Genomic DNA, 23,401 nt, shown 5'->3' with positions numbered 1-23,401 from the left:
ACATGCTTCAAAAGTAGGAGGGGAGCTCCACTAGACAAAAGCCGAGATTGCTATCCCCCAATTTTATCTTTGATCTTACCAAGGAACTCATCAAAATGAACTGCTTTTAACCTCTCAGACACAATAGGAACCTCCAAATATTTGAATGGCAGAGACCCTTTAGTGAAGTTAGAAATATGTAAGATGTTTCTTCGCCTAGCACATGAAATAAGGGTCAAAAAAATAACTGAGGACTTCTCTTTGTTGACCCGTTGCCCAGACCAACTATTGTAAGAACCTCATAAATGGCGCAATTCAACTTTTTATCACCACTAGCAAAAATCACAATATCATCAGCATATAACATGTGAGATATAGTTGGTGCCCCTCTAGGATGCTGAAAAGGAGAGATATTCCTTTCTTGAAAACTCTTTTTCAACAATCTGGAAAGAATTTCTTCCACTAAGAGAACAATATCATCAACATATAACAGGTGAGATATAGTTGGTGCCCCTCTAGGATGTTGAAAATGAGAGATATTCCTTTCTTGAAAACTCTTTTTCAACAATCTGGAAAGAATTTCTTCCACTAAGATAAGAGGTAAGGAGATGAAAATGATCTCCTTATCGCAAACCTCTTCCTCCTAGAAAAAAATCCTTTGGAATACCATTCATGACAACTAAGAACCATGGGGAAGAGACACATTGACGTACCAAAATACAAGCTTCCTCAAAAAACCCATAAGCAACCAAAGAATGAATAAGAAAATCACATTTAATACTATCGTAGGTCTTGGCCATGTCTATCTTCAAAACCACATTACTTCACCGAGCCGGTTTATTAATGTTTTGAATCATCTCCTGTGTTAAACTCACATTTTCAAAAATGCTTCTCCCAGGTATAAAGCCTCATTGTTCCTAAGAGATTAATAGAGGTAATAAAGAAGATAACTGACCCACAAGATTTTTTGTACATGCCTTATAGAACACTAAGCAAAGGCTAATAGGACGAAACTTATCAAAACTTTTTAGATTATCAACCTTGGGAATCAAAACTAGAAAAGAGGCCGTGAATTCCCTTAGGATTTTACCACCACTAAAAAAAATCATGTACTCCATCCACCACATCTGAACCAACAATACCCCAACAGGCTTTATAAAAACCCGACCCGAATCCATCAGGACTCGAACTACTATCCGTAAGAATTGAAAACATATCATGTTTTACCTCTTGGATTGAAGGAAGCTCTAGAAGAGTCACATTGTCATCCTCCTGAATGACCCGATCAATAAGCGAAGATAAATCTGGTAATGGTGATTGGTGATTAAAGGCCAATAAATTTTGGAAATAAGCCACAGCCCCTAAGGGAACTTCCTTCGAAGTTTTCAGCCATGAATTCTCACTAATTTTCATTTGCCCCACCACTTTATGACTTTTGGAAGCCATGAACTTGAAAAATTTTAAGTTTGCTTCTCCCGAATTCAGCCATGTTTGCTTTGCTTGTTGGGCCAAACAACTTTCTTCTCTACTATTCCACGTAGCCAATTCAACTTTGGAAGTTAATAGATCTAGTTTTACATCCTCTGAGACACCAACTTGCAATTGTTCCTCCAATGCATGCACCATTTCCTCCAACTGCTTAATTTGAATCCCAGTCCAACCGAAAACCTTCCAGTTCCATACACGGAGAGCACCCTTCAAACTTTTTAATTTCCTCACCAAGCGAACCATTCCCCCACCACACTGTTCCTCCTTCCATGCATTAGTAACAAAGTCTAAAAACTATTCATGAGTTGTCCACATTTGCTAAAACTTGAACGGAACATGTTTATATCTCATATCTTCTCGCATCAAATCAACCTATAAAAGAGCATGATCAAAAGGTATTTTTGGTAAATAAAATACTCTCGCCGAAGGATACTTTAATACAAAAACCGAATTGACAAGAGCTCAATCCAATCTTGCCCAACTCCAAGACCTCACAACGTGACCATTACACCAAGTCATCTTATTCCATTGGAAGCTCAATTCACCTAATCCAGCCATATCAATGAAAGAATTAAATTCCTTTATGGCAATATGCGGGTGAGATCGCCCCCTAATCCGCTCCTCATCCGATCCGATTATATTAAAATCTCCAATAACCATCCATGGAACATTCTGAAGATGTAAACTATATAAATCATCCCACAACATCCGACGATCCCTATATTTACATTTTGCACAAACAAAAGAAATTCACAAACTTTTACCATTCAGATTTATCTCCATTATAATACTCTGGGAAGAAGAACCAAGCACAAAGGTTTTCACATCTTTAGACCATAACACCCAAAGTTTGCCCCTTCCTCTTGATTCAAAGCACTGCCTTCAAAATAAACGTATTTCTGCAAACGACAAAGTTGTTGCCCATCAACAAAAGGCTCAGCTACGACAAAAATACATGACTTACTTGATCTCACCATCTTCAACAGTCTTTTTCTAGAAGTCCCAAGTCTTTGAATATTCCAATACATAATCCTATTCATCATAAATTTAAAACGCAAAGGCTTGCTTTTTGCCCTATTAGAGCTTCTCACCTTAGTTCCCATCATCCCATCAATGTTTCGGGATGACTTATCAGAGTCCGATATAACTTCTTTTTCCTGTTGAATATGAGCATTGTGCTGTAAACCTTCCGAATCAGACAGGGTCTGAAGATGCACGCCAACCAGCGCTTCCTCTTGAACCTCTAGTTGAACATCATCAATGTCCGTCAGTGGAGGCATGTCTAGATCAATTTCATCATCAACTTGAAGACCATGGTCTTCTTCCTGAGCATTCTCCCGTTCATACTCCAAGCCAACAACCCCAGATTGACAATGGCCAACCTCCACATTTGCCACGACCAAAGTCACATGTGGCTCCTGCACAAGGTCTTTGTTAAGTAAAACTTCACCCTCTTCCACCTCCCCAATAAGAACTGTTTCTTCAGTCACCAATGCTGACCGTTTCACATGACCCTCCTGCACTACAACATCTCCTTGAGAAACTAGCTCCACGTGAATAATAATGTTCTTCTGATGGCTTTGTGGTTTTCCTTCCTTCCTCAGATTTTCTACTTTATTCTCAAGCACCTTATTGCTTTCATCGGCAATTACACCTACCACATGCACTTCATTGAATTGAACCCCAGTAATGAGATTTGTCTGTACTGGCGCACCGTTTCTCCTTATGATTTATCCTGAAGACCCTTACGCACCCATTTCTTTCCACCCACTTTCTGAGTCGATATGCCTTTCTCACCTTCAAACTTACATGTCATCTCATTATGTCCTTGTAATTTACATTTTGTGCATAATACAGGGAGAGTTCCAAAAACAAATTCTTGTAACTAGCTAGCAGCAGATCCAGGGGAACCGATCCAGAAAAAACTCGGGGAGTCTTCGTTGCATCCATCTCCATGCAAATACAAGCGCCATCTGTTCTGACTGCACAGCAAGTTATATTGTCACGACAAATAAATCTTCCAATAGACACAGTGAAAATCTTCAGAAATAAGGAATGATAAAAGTGTGGTGGGAGACCTGGTAGGGAGATCCAAACTAGGACTAAAGATGGTTCCTTATCCTCATTAAACTCTGTCGACCAACGGAAAGCCCGATAATGCACTCCATCAACGTCAGGTGCTTCCCGAGCCAAGGCTTTGTTTAAATCATCCTCTGACTAAAACTGTAAAAACGTTACATTGCCTACTCATCGTCGAAACCACAGGGATTCCTGACAAACCCCAATGAGTATGAATGAAAGATCGGATTGTATCCATAGAAGGTCGTCACCAAAGGAATTTCAGAACAAGGGAGAACCGGAAAGGTTCTGCAGATCGTTTAAGTTCATCCTTAGAAAACAAAAAACAAAGCTCACCATCAATGATTTTCGGTGCCCTAACTGGCACATCATATTCCGGAATCGACTGAGGGGCCGCTGAGACTAGGTTCGTGAACTTCCAATGATGACCCTAAGTAGCCGCTGGCCCATCAGCAGTTGCCATGGAGAGGCACCGGCGCGCTCAAAATGGCAACCGAAAAAACGTTAAACCAATCCGCCAAAAATCACCAAACCAATCACCCGAAAATCATAGAGAATTTTTTAAAAAAATTTATTAGGTTGTTAGGCCTCATCAGCTAAATAAGTTGAAATCATATAAATATCATATGGTACCATTAATTAATTAATTAATTACATCAAATTAAGGTGATGCAAATCCAAATTAATACGAGGTATTGATGCAAACCAAATTGATATAAGATATCCAAAGTTTCTAGTCGTCAAAGTTTTGAATAATCCACACAACAATTAACGGCGACGTATAATGCACGATTTGACTCAGATTCAGTCCTAGCTCAGTCCTGATAGCCAACCCGCGTGGTACGCACGTAGATTCCGTCCCCTTCATCCGAAGCCCAGACCTTAATTCCAGTCTTTCCAAACCTCCCCCAAGTGGGCCTCTACTCTATTCTCAGTAGATTCCCTACGTAAAGCCAAGCTAAGCCTAGAAGTTGTCAAATCTTCGGTGGTCACCAAAAGTCCATTCTCGAGCGAGCTTCCCCTGCATCTCAAGGAATATAAAAACCATACTTAATTAATTCTTTGAATCGCTATAATTTTCTCTACATATATGATCTCTGGACTCTGTTAATCCTACTTCAAAACTTTGAGACTTTGACATCATGAATTTAGACTTTCGGAAACCTGCAGGATGTCTATATTGTATGCATTAATTAGAGTTCATCATGTTATAAAAAGAAAACGATAATTCAGGAGGTACGTACTTAAACAATATATAATCTTTCCATTTTCCTTTTTTTTTTTTTTTTTTTTGTATTGATAAAGATCAGTCCCAAGGTCCAGGCCATTAAGCTCGTGGCCAGTATTGTGTCGGTAGGGGGTTTATACGTATATCACACGGGCAAGTTGCAAGCAGTAACTTGACTTATGATTCTTTGACGGGGATGCTTCTTGTCTTTGAACGGCGGTTCATGATTTTGTGAACAAAATAATTATGCCCTTATGGGCATGCGCTGTCTTAGTGTGTGTTTGTAGCAAATTTGACTTTGAGCATATATATCATATCAAACTGATGGAGTCGATCAGAAAAAGACTGTCTTTTAGGGCTTTAAGGCAACCTTTTTTCATGCAAAGTGCAGAAGGGATGGAGATCGATCGATCAGGGACCAACCAAGATATAATTATATATTGATCTAGGCCTTCTATATTCGAATCAAGGGTGTGTAAGATACCGCGTGACGGCCTGGACACTAGCATAAAGCCCCATAACGGCTGAATGCGACCCTGATCATTAAGCTGGTTTGTGACTATATATGCAGATCTATCACTTCAAAAGTTCAAGAACTTTATATATACTGAAAGGAGAAGTTTAATGCGCATAGATCATCCCTTTGTGTGTGTTTTTCTTCTTTGGGTTATCCTGAATCATTAATAGTTATCAACCTTAGTTCACGTATTTGTAGATTTGATCACTTTATCTCCAATATCCAATATCTGAAAATTTAATTTATAATAATAAATATAGAAAAATATTTTAACCGGATTACACAAAAATAATATCACAAATTAATGTGTGCGAGTTGATATGATTCGTCATATTGTAAAATAAATTTAAAGAATCACATGAAACTACATCAATTTATAGGATTACTTTCGTATAATCCAGGCTGTAGCATCTCATAAATATAATTCAATTCAAATGGTTTGCAAGTGAAAATCTTATGAGCAGGATCCACGTGGTCGACGCACGAAAGAATGAGTACTACTGTATATAAGCGTATCCAAAAATTCCAAATTATTGGTCCTGATCTCTTATTGCATGATAGACGTACAGAAGTAACCACGAGAGTTCCTAAAAGAGTACTGCATGATACGCTCAATTTTCTTCGGTACAAGTTAGAGGAACAAGAAGGTACTATCAATATTGTCGCGATTATTGTTTTTTGTTTATGATCGTAACCTTAATTTGACTTTACAAATTGTCAAACGAGTAGACATTCACAACAAATTAATTAGGAAGTGGTCTTCAAAATGACGGTTTTAGCATACCTCTCTGATCTCTCTCTCTCCCCAATTATATATAACCAAACCCTGACTTCAATATTTTCCTCACAAAGTTCTCTGCAGTTCTCTGGCAGTCTATACATATATAGTCACCTCCTCCTCCGCCGGAGTCCGCTGCTCTCAGCTCTCTGATCTCTCTCTCTCTCTCTCTCCAAATATTATAAGGTCTTTGATGAGTGAATTTGCATGCATGGAGGACTGGGATTTGCAAGCTGTTGTAAGAGGGTGCATAAATATTGAAGCCCCTACTGCTATCCTTGGGGACCCAAAATCTTGTTTTCCTCCTATGAATGCTGTAGAAGATGGTGCTTTAAGCTTTCCTGAAAACAGTGAAACTACAACAGTTTCAGATAAACTGGAAATGCTTTACAAGCCCTTCTATCCTGTCTTGAACCCTGTTAATTCCTCACAAACCATCCTTGCAAGCTCCATATCTGCTCCTAAAGAACTCAAAGAACCAGACCAGATCAAGCAAAGTATAAAATCACCAAAATTAAGAAGGTCGGTTATTCGGGGGTAAAAAGTTTGCTCTAGTCTATAGATTTGAAAGTCCATTGATCTCCCAGAAATTTTTGATACAATTATGTTCCATGTATATATTGCTGTAGGAAGAATCAGCAGAAAAGGGTGGTGCAATATGTGACAGCAGCCGAGGGATTTTGCTCAGATATGTGGGCGTGGCGTAAATACGGTCAGAAACCCATCAAGGGATCGCCATATCCGAGGAGCTACTACAGGTGCAGCAGTTCAAAAGGGTGTTCAGCAAGAAAGCAGGTGGAACGGAGCCCTTTGGACCCGGGAGTTTTCATTGTAACGTACACTTCAGAACACAATCACAGCCGTCCAACTCGCCGAAACTCCCTCGCTGGCAGCACCCGAAGCAACTTAACAACACCCAGAAAGAAAACCAAATATTCTCAATATTCTTCCAAAGTCCTTTCTCCAACAACCCCTTTGATGGCATCCATTGAGGACGAGTTTGTGCAAAATGCGAGCTCGAAGAAAGAGGAACAGCAAATATTGGTGCAAGAAACTGATAAAGGTAATGAAATTTTCAATATAGATGATATAGTATTGGAAAACGAACCATTTCCAAGCCTGGAGGATTTTGAGGAACTGGCCTCAGAACCGGCGCCCTTGAGTGGATGCTGTTTGGATTCATTATTGGAAAACATTCCTGTACCTTGGTTCGTTGATCGATCCACAGCCACAAATGATGGTCATTGACGCGGAGCATGCATATGCGATATACAGGATATATATATACAAACTGTAATTTCATTTTCTTTCATTTTCCCCTCATTAATGGTTCTTGTTCTGTAATATATTAACTGAATTAAATAGCCTTTTCAGGCATTGAACAAACGACCCAACCTATTCAAGGCTACTGTAGATCTATTAATTTTCCACAATCATTAAATAAGGATTTGTAATTAAAATATCTTCTTTAATTAACCATTTTAATTGATGTGTAGAGCATATATCATCTACATTACTTAAATAATAATATCTGATTCGTAAAATTTAAAATTTAAATTTTAAAATTTATCTTTCAAATCAAATTACATCATGTAAATAATTTATTATGCCATGCATGTGATCTATATACCAAATTGTGAATATAATTTTTCATTAATATTTTATTTGAACAGGATAATCAAGACTTCGTTATGCAGGATCTTACTTTATTAATGTTGAGTCCTACCCACAAATAGTGAAATTATTTTTTAATCATCATAACTCTTGGCTGATTAGGAGTACTGCTGATCTAATTAATCTATTATTTGGAACAGAAACAGTTCTACTTCGATTGCGTTCGACTATATATGGAAAAGAAAATCTCGAGGGATTGTTGTTTCAAAGTTTGGAAGCAATCCCCATCATGACATATAGTTTGTGACTCAGGATCGAAAATAGCATATTTGCTACAAGTAATTTTTATATATAAAAAAAAATGAATATATTTTCATTACAAATAATTATATTTATAATAAATAATTCTCATAAATACTCAATTTCTTGTAGTGGGACCTACCTACATGGAGTATCCCACTTAGCTTGATACTTACAAAGCCAGTATAGTATGATAAGGAAAACATTATAGATACAAAAGGATCTCACACACTGATATCAGTGACCACATATTCCCCCTATTTTTTTCCTTTCTCCCCATCCCCATGCCCTCTCCCCGAACCAACCATGGTGGTCAAGGACCACCTCATGGTGGGCAGAAAAAGCCGACGGACATCCAAGCAGCACCACCGACGTGGAGCGCCAATAAGGAGGTAATCGAGAAAGGGAGGTGCTGCTCGGGGAGGAGGAGAGAGAGAAGGGCTCCGATTGTTGCGGAGAAGCTTATGTTGACGAGAGGCTGAGTGTAGTGGCGCAATTGGGCTTCGACGGCGGCACTGGTAGCTACGAGAGGGAGAAACCGTGTGAGAGGGGCTCAATTTCGAGAGGAGGAGAGGAAGAGGGGCTGTACTATGGGGGGTTGGGTCCAGTCGGAGGTACTAGTAAGGGGGAACTATCGCTGGTGGTGACCAGCGACAAGCTGCAGTGGCGGGAAAGAGAGTCGGGTGAGGCGCATGATTGCTGGGAAGCTGGAGAGAGAGAGAGAGAGAGAGAGAGAGAGAGAGAGTAGGAAAATGGACACATGCCACACTGTGCCACATCATTGTCTCTAGCAGCGTCCGTATGATAATGTACTTCTTATACTAGCAACTAGGACGTAATTGCATGGAACCGCGGCGTGGAGATGTGTGGTAGAATTTATAGGCTGTCTACGTACGCGGTAGAAAAGTCAAAACAAGTTTGTCACATAGATTACATGCATAATCATCACAATATATAAGATACTAATTCCCACTACCTATACGGTAGCGCTCATGATCATTAATCTCATTTTCAAGGCCATCCTTTTATATGATCTGCACAGCTTAGTACTACTTCAGCGTACGTCTATATATATATATATATATATATATTATGGTCTTGCATCATTTGGCATCTTATATATTAATTGCTAGTTTGTACATGTACAAATTACAATATCAAAATTTAGGCCTAAACTTTGATCAAGTTTAACTTCTTTGAGTAATTGCTGCCTGAAGGTCTCAATTAATAGATCAAGAGATCAGGTTGACACGTGATCAAGTGGACCCCACAATATTTATTGTTGACCGTTTAAATATTTCAAGTAACAATAAATAAAAAATAAATTAATGTTGAGAGGATTTTTTTTCACAAAGTCTAATATTAAAACTTAAGTTGATGGGAAAATATATTCACAGATTAATCATTTATATTTCATAATTCTTCTTTATGGCAGTCTGTGTGGATTAATCTTAAAATGATTGCCATTAAGATTTTTCACACTGATCTAATCAGTTTATTATAATTTGGCCTGATAATTTATTATCTAAGGAACCCAAATACGTACGTATAGATCAGCGGGTATAAATAAATTAATAATTAGCTTAATCTACGTACGAGTTGTTTGTATATATACTATATTGTTGGATAAACTAGTTTCGCAGCTATATATTTTGCAACGAGCTGGAGATCAGAGGATTTAATTTGTTCATATGTTAATATGTTGTCATGAAAAATTAAGAAATTAAAAAAACTGGATTAATAATTAGAAACTTCGATATACATGAAAAACATGATTACTTGGAGCTAGCATATATAAGGGCCATGAGATCATCATGATCAATGGCTATTCAAAAGTCAGCTTGCGTGCACGATCGCTAGCTTTACCTACATGCATGAGTACGGCTATATATATATATATTGATCTATATATTAAGAATTAATAATATTTACTTTACTTAATTTACCGTTGATAAAATATTCAGCCACTAAGAAATGTACGTACTTAGGTTGTAGTTGAACTGCTAAATTCACCGCTAGACCGCAGAATATATAAAAGATAAGAACGAGGCCTATAATTTATAGTTATTTTTATATGCACGATGATCCTTAAGTTTTCATTAATTATCAGCTTAGACGTGCGTTCCTTTAATGTGGTTTTAAGCGCGCGCGCATACAGTACTGGCATTTCTGGGTGTAGATAACTTGTTATACAAGCTAGCAGAGTACTACTCATGAGGTTTTTCCTAATTAAAAACCATGAACGAAAAAAGTGGCATTAGAATAATATATATATATATATAATTTGTAATGTTATATATTTAAATTAATATGATCTATATAATAATTGAAGTGGTGAGTTAATTATTTTGCAGCCGGAAGCTTATGATGATCATGCCCGCTGAGAGGGTTAATCAGAGTGGCCGGTCAGCCAATTGATGAACAAATTCTGAACTACCACAACAACATTTGTTCTTAACCCAAAGACGCTGGTCGATCTGATTAGCCGCTTTCAATACCTAAATCCTGTACTTTAAGCCATTTAGAAGCCAATTGTCTTGCACGCATGTGCATGTGTAGGTGACAACAGACGGTGGAGAGAGAGATAGAGAGAGAGAGAAAACTTCCTGAGGAAACCCTAGCTAGCTAGCTTATGCGCATGATAAAGCCAACTATACTTCACCTACTTCTGTTCAACTGTCCTATTGCAGAAAGACATGTCCAAATAGATGGAACTCTCTCTCTCTCTCTCTCTCTCTCTCTCTTTGAGCATGGAACTCTCCAAACATAAGCGAGTCTATCCTTCCATTACATTCAAGGTCCAAATTAACATATATAACCCCAAGCTAGCCTCTACGTACTTTATTCCTTAGAAACTAGCTTATTCCTTGGGGAGCTGTTGTCATGGACGAACTCCCCCCTCCACTGACTCAAAAGATTAACGTTCCGATCTCCTACTCACTTCCATCGCCTCCACGTGATCTAATGCAAGAACCCAGATTAATGCAAACTCAAATAGCTTCAGACATCGACTGGGTTAGCCTCCTCTCAGCTGGTCCCAACTTCAAGTTTGGCAACCAAAATCCCTCATCAACAAGCAAACCCCTAACGGCTAAGAATGGAGCCGTAGGCCGTGAAAATGGCAGTACTAAACATAAAGGAAGAGTAGGCAGGACAAAGAAAACCATTCCACCGAGGATTGCCTTCCACACGAAAAGCCCAGATGATATTCTAGACGATGGATTCAGGTGGCGGAAGTACGGGCAGAAAGCTGTGAAGAATAGTATCCACCCCAGGTGCTATAATTTCCTGCCTCAGTACTCACTTTGCTAGATCTTTTGTCCCTTAATTGCATTCAGTAATTTCTCTCGTATGCCATTTTCTAATATATTTGCTTCGGGATACCCTACAAATCAAATTAATGTTGTCCTTAAGTACTATGGTTACTAACAGAAATTTTTTGGTTGTGCAGTTTTTGGAAAATTTATTACCTTTGTGTGACTGATAAAAATAATTACGCTCTACTTGGTTCAAATTATACCTCAATTATTCAAACTATCACTCCATTTATACATATGCTACATATGCAAGATCGATAAGCTACTAAAATTGCCACCACTTTATTCTTGTACAGTACTATTCATTTTGCAAGTTGGCTCCTTTATAGGCCCGAGCGTACCCCTCTCATGAGGCAGATCGGCAGGCGCCCACCCATGCACAAAGGCGGGGGCGGGTGCTAGGCTGAGCCTTAACCCCAACTTAGTTTCACCTATCCACCCAACCCAAATATATATACATCCTCTCATCCTCTCTTCTCTGTTCCTCCTGTCCTCTTCCTTCTCCCATCTTCTCTTTTCTTCTCTTCTCTCCCTTCCTTTCATGTCTCAATAGCCACTCAACATCCTCTCTTCTTTCTGCTTTCTCTCCTTCTCCCTCTTATATTCTTATTCTCCTCCTCCTCTAAGACAGTTTCTCTCTCCACTGTTGTGAGTCACGTCTCATGACCAATGGCCAAGTTGCAATCTTATCGTCAAGCCACAGTCTACGATGATAAGACCACACCTTGGTCATGAGTCTCTATGACTCAAACCACGGCCGCCGTTGTGGATCTGTAAGTTAATGAACGACGGCTACGACCATGGGTTTGTGAGTTTTATAACCCATGACCATGAGCTTGGGCCATCCCACAAATCTTTATGTTTGTGCACATATCTTTATGACCCATGGCCGCGGTCCATGGCTATTGCCCATCAATCTGTGCACAGATATGAAGATATGTGCAATTTGTAACTTTGGTAGACTATTTATTGGATTTGTGCAATTTTTCTTATGTATATACAATTTTGTTGGATTTTTGTGAAAAAAGTGTTGTCAGACGGGCTGGCCGAACAGTGGTGGGGTCAATCCACCCACCTGGCAGGCCGATGCAAACGGTCATCCTACCCAGACCGAGAAGGGGTGTAGAGATAGATCTAGTCACCCTACCCAAACAGGGACAGGGTGCAAGATGGGTGGCTACCCGCCCGTAAGGGGCTAGCACCCTTGCTCCTTTAAATTCATTCATTGAGACTTATCACATCAGTGCTTTTTCTTTAATGATCAAAACATGTTAAAAAAGTTGATTACATATTGTGGATCAAGGCTACTCACTCTTATAGTTTGCTAGTCATAAATTTTTCACAAACAAATTGGTGACAATTTCACATAAACATTACTTAGTTTTTTTTTTAAGTATCGATATGCATATGCAATAGGGTTTTTTGTAAGGGTGCTACCCGCCCCCTACGGGGCGGGGCCACCCCTTCCCCACATCCCGGGGTCGGGGTGTGAGGCGGATACCCAATTTGCCCCGCCTTCGTCCACTTAAAAAATATGCTACATTTCACTAAATCTAAAAATTATTCAAGTCCAAAAGTGATTAAAAATATATTTTTAGACCCAAATTGTAAATTTAAAATTTGTAAATATGACTATAATTGAAAAACTATGTAATTTTTAAATTTTCTAGTGCATATTTTGTTTAAGTTATAGTGTATTAGTTTTTAAATTTGTTAGTGCATACTTTGTAAACAAGTCTAACAAATTGTAATATATATTTATATATACACAATTTGTAAAATATAAATATATATTTATGTTTATATATAATATATATATATAAATGTAATCGGGGGCGGGGCAAAAGAAATGCGCGGCAAGGGTTTGGTCCTCCCCGCCCCCCACCCCGATAGGGGCTCTATATGCAGCCCCCCCATGGGTAGAGCGGGGTTGCCCTCCCCGCCACGCTGGGGTGGGGCAGCGGGGCCCAGTAGCCCATCCCTAGTTTTTTGCATGAGAAGTGCTACAGACACAAAAAGATTTCACAAAAGTAAACTCATAAATTAGTGTAGTTTCATGCAATATACATTGGATTTACTTTATAATAAAAGTGACTTTACAATCTGACGTACTACATCAAGCTACGTCAATTTGTAAATTTACTTTTATGAATCTTTTTGTGGCTAAAATATTTCTCAGAAAAAGAATCCAAAAAAATATATAAATATATATATATATATATATATATATATATATCCAGCTAGTTTTATATATGTTTGAACACCTTCTATTTTAGTACTGAATTTCCATACTTCTTTGATGATTGATCACTTCTGATTAAAAAAAAAAAACCCTCTGTTCTTAATGTATTTAAAGATTTCTATATGATAAACATTTCATCATGTGTATAGGAGCTACTATCGCTGCACGCATCATACATGCAACGTGAAGAAACAAATCCAGCGACATTCAAAAGATGCAAGCATCGTCGTGACAACATATGAGGGCATTCACAACCATCCTTGTGAACAATTGATGGAGAGCCTAAGCCCACTACTGAGGCAATTGCAATTCCTCTCAAGCTTCTAGACCCAATCTATCGTTTTATAACTTTTATGTTTTGAGCCTAAGCGCAAGTGTACAGAACATCTCATGAATAACTGCTTTATGGCAACATTGTTTGAAAATCAAGAAGACAAAGGAGAAAAAAAGCAAATGATGATGATTTATGTAAACTAAAAACACAACTTTATTATGATCTTTACGAACTGCATGCCTTCTCTTTATCACCACAAAATCAGTAAATAAAAAGGATTCCAAAATTTCCTCCCAAGCCGACTAAAATTCATAACGCAGAATTTCAGATTGCTTGTTACCGCCGTGGCAACCTTCTGAATAGCCTTTAAAATCGTTAAAAAGGAATTGCTTTATACAGAACAGAACCGGAAAAAAGGTTACAACCAGACCCAGTGTAGTTCTACATCCTAATTGGTTCGGCAATCTACTGTTAAGAATTACATGGAAATCACCCTTCCCTCATCTTTTCTAGCTAGCTGAATAAAAACAAATATATGAATGCATACATTAAGACCTATATAGCTATCTGCTTTGAGCAAAAAGTGCGTGTTGCATTGTTCATTGAGCAAGTAAACACTTCATAAGACACCGAAATAGAATTGCACCCCCGGAAACTTGATGATGATGATGTGATGATGATCAGAAATTAACTAAGAGCACCATATCCTATGCTGGTAAAATCTGAAGGATTTATCAAATGAAAAAGACTTCCTATTTTTATTGGTGAGAAAATTGCAACTGAAAATGCAAACTGGTTGAGATTCCCTACTTCAATATAAGACGAAAAACTTCAAAGGGCTTGCCCTTGACAATCTGCATGTGAGGTGAGGATGCTTATAACTGGAAAGTGCCCAACTCATGGCCATGCCTTGAAAGAAGTAGTTTCCGTTCACCCCCCCAATCTAGCCGATAAGACAGGTCAAGATTATGAATCAATAGTTTCAGACTGTCCGCATGACTTGAAATGCTGGCATTCTCCTGTGAATTGACCTGTCTATCATTTCCCATTATGCTTGCCATTATGCTTGACCTAGAAGAGTTCGGTGAGAATCCCTCCCATGGAGGAACAAAGATAAGTTTAGTGCATTGCACGGGAACAAAGTTTCTGCTCAATTTTTCCCACCACACGGATCCCAATGACCACCATCTGATCATCAAACCATGCTCAGAAAAAGCAACCAACCCCTGCATTTAACAGGAATATATTTAGACATTTGTTAAAACGCATACTTTGTGTTTACAGGGTATATCAATGACAAGTACCTCCCCATCTGGCGAAAAGCTCAATGCAGAAATTGCAGTAGTTACCACCGTTTCTGATGCCGTTGCAAGCAACGTTGGAAGTCCAGGAGGTCCACTTGCATCTAAAACCTTGATCTTTATCACACTGCAGTGAAAAACAAAGACACGAAGCTAATTAAGATGTAACCATAAGAAGAATTTCAAAAAAACATTTGTATCGAGATATGCAGAAGCTCATGTTTTCTTTAATTTGATATCATACGCACCAGTTTAGAATCTAATTGATAATTGACCACTTAGTAGTATATGCTTGGGTTTTTGCTATAGAGAGTTAATCATGATACTCTCTTTTGGTGTGTGTGTATGTGTGCGCGCACATTTCTGGTGCATCTGTACATAATTATTTAAATTCATAGGCAATACTCTGTCTACTAGTACCTTTGCATGTCATACACCCGAATGTTAGCACTGTTCATCTCTCCAATCACATCCCCAACGGCCAATCTGGTCCATGTGTCATTCAAGGTGACCATGGGGAATGCACGTACAACTTCCTTCAAGGCAGTCATTGAACTTTGAAAGCACATTTTACGCATGACAGAATTGCTAGGGTCCATAGTTTGCAAAATGAAGTTAACCACCTGTAAATCTGCCCAAATGTCAAATACAAATTTAAACAGAGACTTGACACAAAAAAAAAAAAAATGGAGGACAAAATTTATTTAAATTTAATTAAATATAAAAGATTATTCAGCAATATGAATATTTACTGTTAAACAAACAGGGACGGGCAAGATTGTTACTTTTTGGTGGGGTAGAGAAAGATCTTTTAGCTTGAGGTGAAGTCAACAGACATCAAGCAATAAAAATAATAAAGACCGGTACTCATATAGAGGCTTATCCTGCCATAAGTAGTTATAAGTTACACATCTCAAAACCATGGATAAAGTAAATCTAAGTTGCACGGAATGGTGGATCTTCTAAAATTTCTCTTAATTTCATGCGTTTAAGATTTCAATTTTTTATTTTTACCCTCCACATTGAACGTGGACCATACGAACCTTATCAAGGTACTGAGCCAAGTTTCTTGGAGAACTGCGCACAACCCTGATGAGAGTCGTAAGAGATACAAGATGAACAGGTGAATCGGATGCAGTAGACCAGATTTGGCTTTCTATAACAGTTAAAAACCCTGGTATATCAGCCATTGCTAAGCTTGGAAGAAGAACACCAACCAAAGTCTCCTGGATGGCAACTGGTACAACTGGATTTTGTGCAGCTAAGTTGGCTGATGGACCACTTACACATTCTATTTGAAAGAATATGTCTCCAACCAAACGAGGTATTTCAGAACCAAGGCATGCTTTCCATGCACTGTCCATACCTTCTGCAAGGAGCTCTGCTGCAGTGGAACTGTATTTCTCATTCACCGCCATAACCAATTTTACTAGGGGATGAACAACCAGCATGGCAAGACCTGGCTTCACAAGGCTGGGATACCAAATAGCCAGTGCTGCTGCAACAATAATATGAGATGTCATGGCATCTTGGCTTGTTCCTCCCACGCAAGAAATCCAGTCTTGCATTTCAAAAGATTCTAGCCAATCATGTATCTTAGATTCCTCAACCCGGGAGATCCCTTGTGTTTCTAGGAGCTGATCAGAATGCAATCTGTTAGCAGATGTTTCTTCTATATTTACATTTTCATGTTCATTTTCTCTGATGCCAATTAGAGAGCTCATATCTGCTTGGTCAGTTGCTTTTTGACTACGTAGAGGAAGTGGAATTGCCCGTGAAGCAGTGCAGTGGAATAAAGAGCGAGCAGCCATACGTACATGTTCACTTTCATCTTGCCAGAAACTCACCAAAAGCTGTAATACAGAGAAGCAGAAATAAAAACATAAATTTAATGAAAATTTGACTAATTGGTAAATTCAACCATGCCAGTACGGCTTCCAACACAAGATGCAACCTGGAGTAGAGGTGGCTTTACATCTGGATATTTTTCGGCAAAATTCCTAGTGTAGAATGCTGCTAAAGCACTGCAAACAATACAATCAGGTTAAAAGATCAGCAAAAATAATATAACTGGTCTACATGACTTTTTTCTATAAGTAATTCAAATTTTATTATTGATAAAAAAACGTGTGTGACCTCAGTAAACAGAGAGTATACCAAAAAACACCTAAGCAAATGAAGAAATAAGATCTAGAAAATCCTGAAAACCAGTGATAGAAAAATAATTCAATACAAACATTCAGAATGAAGATTATTAAGAAAGAAAGCCTTGAAAGTCTCCACCTTCTTCTCACAATTTTCAAAACCGGTCTACATTACTGGAAAAGGGATTATACAGTTTATGCTCATTTGTCATGCATGAATAACATTTAGGAGATAATCTTGGCACGGTAATTACCTAGTAGAGGAAATAAAAGCATACATAGAGAGCAGCGACATGACATTTAAGCTAGTGCAAGAGGAAATCACATATGCAAGAGATTGAAAAGTAACCTTACCATCAGACTAATTTTGTAGTAAAAATTTCTAGGCTTAAGGTAAACTGATTGAAATATCCCTAATCCTTAATTTGAAGTTTTCTTTAAGGAATAAAAATAACATAAAAAAATAATGGAAACTCTTGTTTTAAGCATGTAAAACAATGTCAGCCTCCATAGAAGATATTAAATTAATATAAAGACAAGAATATCCAGATGACCACCGCAGCAGCAATCATACAGTTTTTTAAATCACAAAAAAAGTTAATAAATAATATTCTCCACACATCTATTACATTAGAAAAACTCTACTTGCAACCGGCTGTGGAAACCCCCGCGTAACCGGTTGCATAAAAAATTTTATTTTTTCCCACACTCTCATTTCTTTCCCTCTCTATCACTATCAATTTTTCGTTCCTTATTCTCTCTTTCAGATTTTTTTTTTTCTTCTCTCCACTCTCATTTTCTCTTTACCCAACCATGGATATGGAGCCCTCTTCCTTCTCAATTTTCTCTAGTTTCAGACGCGCACACTCTCTCTCTCTGTTTTCGTTCATGTCACTCATTCTCCCCTTCAGATTTCTTTTTGTTCTCCCCACTCTCTCATTTTCTCTTTCCCCCAGCCATTCTGAGAAAATGATGTCTCAGACACAAGCTTGTTCTGAGTCACCCTCAGCCACTCAAAGTGACTTGGACAAAACTTCTTGTACAGAAGGGGTGGAAAACGGAATCAACAATCAGTTACTTGGAACCTCTGATTCGTTTACAGAAGATTCAAGACTTGATAAATATGTCCCAAAATGCAAATCTTGGAGGCCTTGTTTTAAAGCTGAAGTGCAGGATTGGACTGGTGTAACTTCTGAAAGTGACCTTAAGTGGTTGGGCACCCGAGTTTGGCCATTAGAAAAAGTGGATCAGAGATATACCATTGAAAGGGATCCAATTGGTAAGGGAAGGCAAGATTCGTGCAGCTGCAAATAGTTTCTAGCATCATTGAAGATGATGTGTATACATTCAAGAGAAAAAGATTGAGAGACCAACATAAGGGCGAGGCTTACTGAATCAGGGGCAAAGGAATTAAAGAGGCGATCTGGGTTTTTTTCCTTTATGCCTCGCATGTAGGGATCGCAGGAAAGGTAAAGGTTCTTCACCAGAACTGCGTTCGAACCATCTGGGACCTTCAATCGTATGGTATTAGTACTAAAGTACATGTCCGATTCTTTAGGATTGCCATCTATGTAGTCTCTAGCCGTTTGTTCTTCACTTCTTCACCAGAGGAAGATAGAGATGAAGGTGGTGCAATGTAGTTACAGAGGACTTGACCAGAGACTGAGAGAGAGAAAGAGAGAGGAAGAAAGGGATAAAATGGAACCCCAGTTTGTCAGCCGGTTACGCAAAGGTTGTATATGCCGGTTGTACGTAGCATTTCTGATTACATTATCACCCAAGACTTAAACAAGTTTTTTTTTTTCTCTTCATTCTTTCCAGCTCTTTCAAGATTTCAATAATCTTACTTTTCCTACAAATTTTTAAAAGAATTTTCATATTTTAGCTCTCTGCCGAACACATACTAGATTTATGCCAATATAAAATTGATAACCTGATGTAGAATTTGAAGAATATTAAATCTGTTAGAGAAGATACAAGTTGGACTCTGTGAAGTTTTTTTTTTTTTTTTTTTTTTTGGGAACCTTTGCAATACCTGCTGGCAGCCGAACTGGAATAAGACAAGCTAATCATTCGTTGGGCCAGGGACACCATTGTCAGTGACCTCATTGCACAAAATTCTGATGAGGATTTCCAGAGCTGAAACATTATAACAATGCCTCAGGAAAAAGTGCAAGGAGCCAAACAAGAAAACATGACCCAACATTTAAAAAAATTCATTGAATTACCTCAAGAATAGTACTCAAACCAGGAAACGTCAATGTCAAAGACCCTTTGTCCCCTAGCAATCCAGAAGCTACAACAAGATTCTCTGGCCTCTTTAGCTTCATGTCAGCTATAAGCAAATTATCAAGCTCACAATCTACATTCCACAGGTGTAAATATGACAAGCTAAATCGAAGTAAACATTCTTCAAGTGATCTAATCCACTCAAGCTCTTCTATAGAAGTATTCATGCTCTCATTAACATCACCATCGTCTATATTCATGTGGTGGGGACTTAGTCTGTCATTAGCCTGTTCCTTCACATTGGTATCGTCTAACTTATTACTTTCATTGGCAGTGCGTCCGTGCTTCTGATGAGGAAACATCAATGATCCAAGGTCAAAATTCAGAGCAGCGATTCCAGGGAATGGGCAATAGCATTTGATGGAGGGCTTGCTGCTTTGAAGTATAGATAGAGTGGTTGGAAGTGATTTTGCCGAAATTCCTTTACTAATATGTGCTTGGGAAGTATTGGGCTCAACTATATTTGCAATACTTGGCACCACATTTGATGAAGTGACCAACTTATCTGTACTATTTAAGTTAGAATGAGAAAAGCTTCCATCCTCAATTATTGGAAGACTTAGTAATGAAACTGAGGTATTTCCATTCAGTATAGTGCCCGATATGGAATTCATACTGACACCTTTACAAAACTGATCAAACATTGAATGAGAAGCGGTCCCACGAAGAAACCGCTCCCGAGCACCTGTCTTTACATCCCAAATGTACAAAACATCACTCGCATCATATGTCCTCGAACGGTTTTGGCAAAGGCATGCAATATAACCTCTTACTCCATCCCACACAACTTTAGCAGGATAGCTGGGGTGTCCAGGAAACATTCTCTCAACTCGCAAAGTCTCCAGAGAAGCAAGAGCAACACACGAGTCCTCACCAACAGAGAGGAAGCAGTCATTCCAAGGACGGTCAGTCCAGGACGGGGGAAGAATTATTTGGTGCACAGGAGCCACATGTTGGTGCATTACAGTAATGAGATTGCTCGTTTCAAGGTCCCATATGCGAACCGTGCAGTCCATGCTTCCAGAAATTAAGACCTGATTGAAACTCCATCCTTTGGCAGTTCCCACCATACGATGTGCAGCCAAACATAGTACAGCACCTGTGTGCCCTAGAAAATATTGTCGGGATGCATGTGAACCCAGTTCATTGTGTGAATTATTACCTTGAGAAGTTATTCCATGAAACAAATCAAATCTCACAACCTCGATTTCTCCATCAAAGAAACCATACACAATAGCATAAGGGGCAAAGAGATTTTCTGAAATAACCATGGAAGAAGATACGATCCGTGCCTTGTTGGACTGATAACATGCATGTATATTATTACCACTTATTGGACTTGGAACAGATGATTCCCAAGAACTTAACTCACTCTTCCCATCACTGGGATCCTCAATTTTATGAATTGAAGTAGGTTTTTCAATCCAGTCAACAGAAAAACTGCCTTCTCCAAGTATTCTGAACTTACAGCACAACTTTCCATGGTCATCATGTTCTGTATGTGGTGAATAGATGGTGATGTGGGGTTTCCACAGTAAAGGTTCTTCAGCATAAATACAATGAGAACAAATGCGAAGAAGATAGTGGTTCAATTGAATGAAACAAACAGATAATCTCGCATCATCAGGATGAGAAGTGGTAGGGATCTCACAAAGAGCCTCACACTTGAATATGTTATTTAAAAATGATACACAATACACAATTGCATGACCATCATTATTCCATACAATAAAACTGGTTGTAGATAATTCATCGAAATCGTCAGTATTCAGCTTACTCGCAGATTCTTCACTTTCAAGAAACGTCCCCCCTATAACATGTGAGTGAGTAGACCTGCCATTTAGATAGACGATCTTGTCTGAGAAAGAAATCTCTCCAATTGTGGTACCAGTTTCCAATAGCCTAAATATGCAGTGCTTTTTAAAAACAAAAGCAATAACATTCTCACAGATTGCGATTGACACAACCTGTCCACCTTCACTCAACCCATCTGCCCAAACAGTCATCTCCGACTGAGAACTTTTATGCAAACCAGTTGCATCATCCCCAAGCTGGTGAGGATCCTTTAATATCGGAATCAATTGCAGCCTACCAAAAGAATCACCCATGACTACTGAATGTTTCTCTTTGTGCTCAATGGACGAAACTACAGCCATAAACTTCAATGAACCGATAGATAAATTCCCATGAAAAACGGTTTGGACAATCATAAGTGTATATGAATCAACAACTACTACAGCACATTTTGGTGGTTTTCTGTGCTGAAATTCTCCATAAACTGATCCCTCAGCTCCTTCTGAGGAATCAACAGAACCGCGTTCAGACAATTGGACATTATCTATGAAAGAACAGCCAATGCACACATATCTTGCGTTTGAAGGCAATGTTCGAACCATGGATGGACTGCCTACCCAAGGTGGCAATTTCCTCCTCCGTCGGCAATGCCCACTGCTTCTGCTCCACACACACAATACGCCATCAGTGCACGCACTGATTAACGCACCATAATAATCAGGAGTAGAGCTTGCCAGAACATTACTTGAAGCGTCTAGCTTTTCATTTCTTGAAAAAAACTACGGGATAACAAATTCCGAGATCGGCTATGGGTGCGGCGTGGCCACATAACATAGCAATTGGTTTAATTTCCTGTCCAGATGAAACCTCATTAGTTTGGTGCATGATCAATTTATCGAGGGAGAAAAATATATTTGTTTTTCTATTAATAATTAAAGAAGAAAATAACTCGCCCGTCCACTGAGAGCCTGATCGAACTAGAATTGCGTCCTAGGAGCAACTATTTAGTTAGTAAGAAGAAAAGTACATGACACCCAAACCATTAAATTTCATTTCTACATTTTCTCAGCAAGCAAACAGAGCCGCATGCCGAAACAAAGCGAATCCATTTGAATTATACCAGAGCCTAATTCTTGTATTCAGAGGACAGTTTTCGGTTCAGTGGCTCTTTGAAAAATAGATGGTGAGTGAGAACATTGAGTCATCTAAAGAAGGAAGAAGCGCAGAGGAGCGAGTTGCAGTTACCGGATTGGAACCGGAGGAGGAAAGATTCCACCAGATGATGGAGCCATCTGATCCGCCGGTATAGAGAGTTGGAGGTTGTTTCAGCACGGCGGTGGCGGTTACTCTGTGAGACGGATGCGCGCCCGACCATATGCACGCTACGGATCGGCACTTCATTCACTCAGTGAGTCGACGCGATCCAGCTAGCGTTCGTAGCGTAGCTGCGTAAGACCGAGAAACTGTACGAACGTAATGAACTTTAACCGGAGAGAGGTGGGCGCTGATTAATGGATTGAGGGATTGTTTTTTTTTTTTTTTTTTTCAAGATTGAGGGATTGTTTACATTGAAAGAGAATCCTCAACTCGTATAATTTTTTTTAAAATTTTTATATAAAATATAATGAATAATTTTAATATTTTAAATTTTAAAATAAAAATAATATTTAATTCAATTTTCAATTTTTATTTACTTTATCTTAACTCACTGCATCGAAAATATTATAAAAAAAAGTGATTAATCAGTGTGATTAGAAAAAGGAAAGCTTCTTCTTCCCAAAAGAAAAAAAAAAAGGAACACTTTAAATTACGTGGTTTAATTCCGAATATATCAACATTAATCATTTCAATTCACATTTGCATGAGAAAATATATTCGGTGATTTTTTACTTGATAAAAGCTAAATATTTTAAGAAAAATTATATAGACAAGTAATGCATCTTACTTGATATAACTAATATATAAGAAAGATTTAAAATTAGTTTTTTTTTATAAATTAAATTATGACATATCAACAGTGCAGAGTGTGTGCTTATTACTAGCCTTACTTAATTTTT

At 38.4% G+C, this 23,401-nt stretch overlaps 4 protein-coding genes across 4 annotated transcripts; 2 read left to right on the top strand and 2 right to left on the bottom strand.

Moving 5' to 3' along the window:
* Nucleotides 1-1,074: 1,074 nt before the first annotated feature.
* LOC121236674 lies at nucleotides 1,075-1,710 on the bottom strand. The gene has a single exon (XM_041133110.1). The coding sequence runs from the start codon at nucleotides 1,708-1,710 to the stop codon at nucleotides 1,075-1,077; it is 636 nt and encodes a 211-aa protein (XP_040989044.1).
* Nucleotides 1,711-6,106: 4,396 nt separating this feature from the next.
* LOC121237880 (probable WRKY transcription factor 29) lies at nucleotides 6,107-7,348 on the top strand. Its single transcript, XM_041134798.1, has 2 exons — nucleotides 6,107-6,591; nucleotides 6,699-7,348. The coding sequence occupies exons 1-2, from the start codon at nucleotides 6,263-6,265 to the stop codon at nucleotides 7,315-7,317; spliced, it is 948 nt and encodes a 315-aa protein (XP_040990732.1). The 5' UTR covers nucleotides 6,107-6,262; the 3' UTR covers nucleotides 7,318-7,348.
* A 3,391-nt stretch (nucleotides 7,349-10,739) lies between these two features.
* Nucleotides 10,740-14,245, top strand: LOC121237881 (probable WRKY transcription factor 43). The gene is made up of 2 exons (XM_041134799.1): nucleotides 10,740-11,258; nucleotides 13,692-14,245. Exons 1-2 carry the CDS (start codon nucleotides 10,867-10,869, stop codon nucleotides 13,867-13,869), a joined length of 570 nt encoding a protein of 189 aa, XP_040990733.1. The 5' UTR covers nucleotides 10,740-10,866; the 3' UTR covers nucleotides 13,870-14,245.
* On the bottom strand, nucleotides 14,189-22,865 carry LOC121237877. The gene is given in 9 exon segments (XM_041134790.1): nucleotides 14,189-15,042; nucleotides 15,121-15,244; nucleotides 15,538-15,740; nucleotides 16,161-16,970; nucleotides 17,072-17,141; nucleotides 19,297-19,400; nucleotides 19,490-22,117; nucleotides 22,119-22,196; nucleotides 22,590-22,865. Coding segments are annotated over 9 exon segments (4,524 nt in total). The 5' UTR covers nucleotides 22,746-22,865; the 3' UTR covers nucleotides 14,189-14,691.
* Nucleotides 22,866-23,401: the final 536 nt, after the last annotated feature.

Source organism: Juglans microcarpa x Juglans regia, chromosome 6S (genome assembly GCF_004785595.1).
Source record: "Juglans microcarpa x Juglans regia isolate MS1-56 chromosome 6S, Jm3101_v1.0, whole genome shotgun sequence".
In the NCBI taxonomy this organism is placed as follows: Eukaryota; Viridiplantae; Streptophyta; class Magnoliopsida; order Fagales; family Juglandaceae; genus Juglans; species Juglans microcarpa x Juglans regia.
The sequence above is the reverse complement of the archived record's forward strand: the minus strand, read 5'-3'. Positions and strand labels throughout refer to the sequence as shown.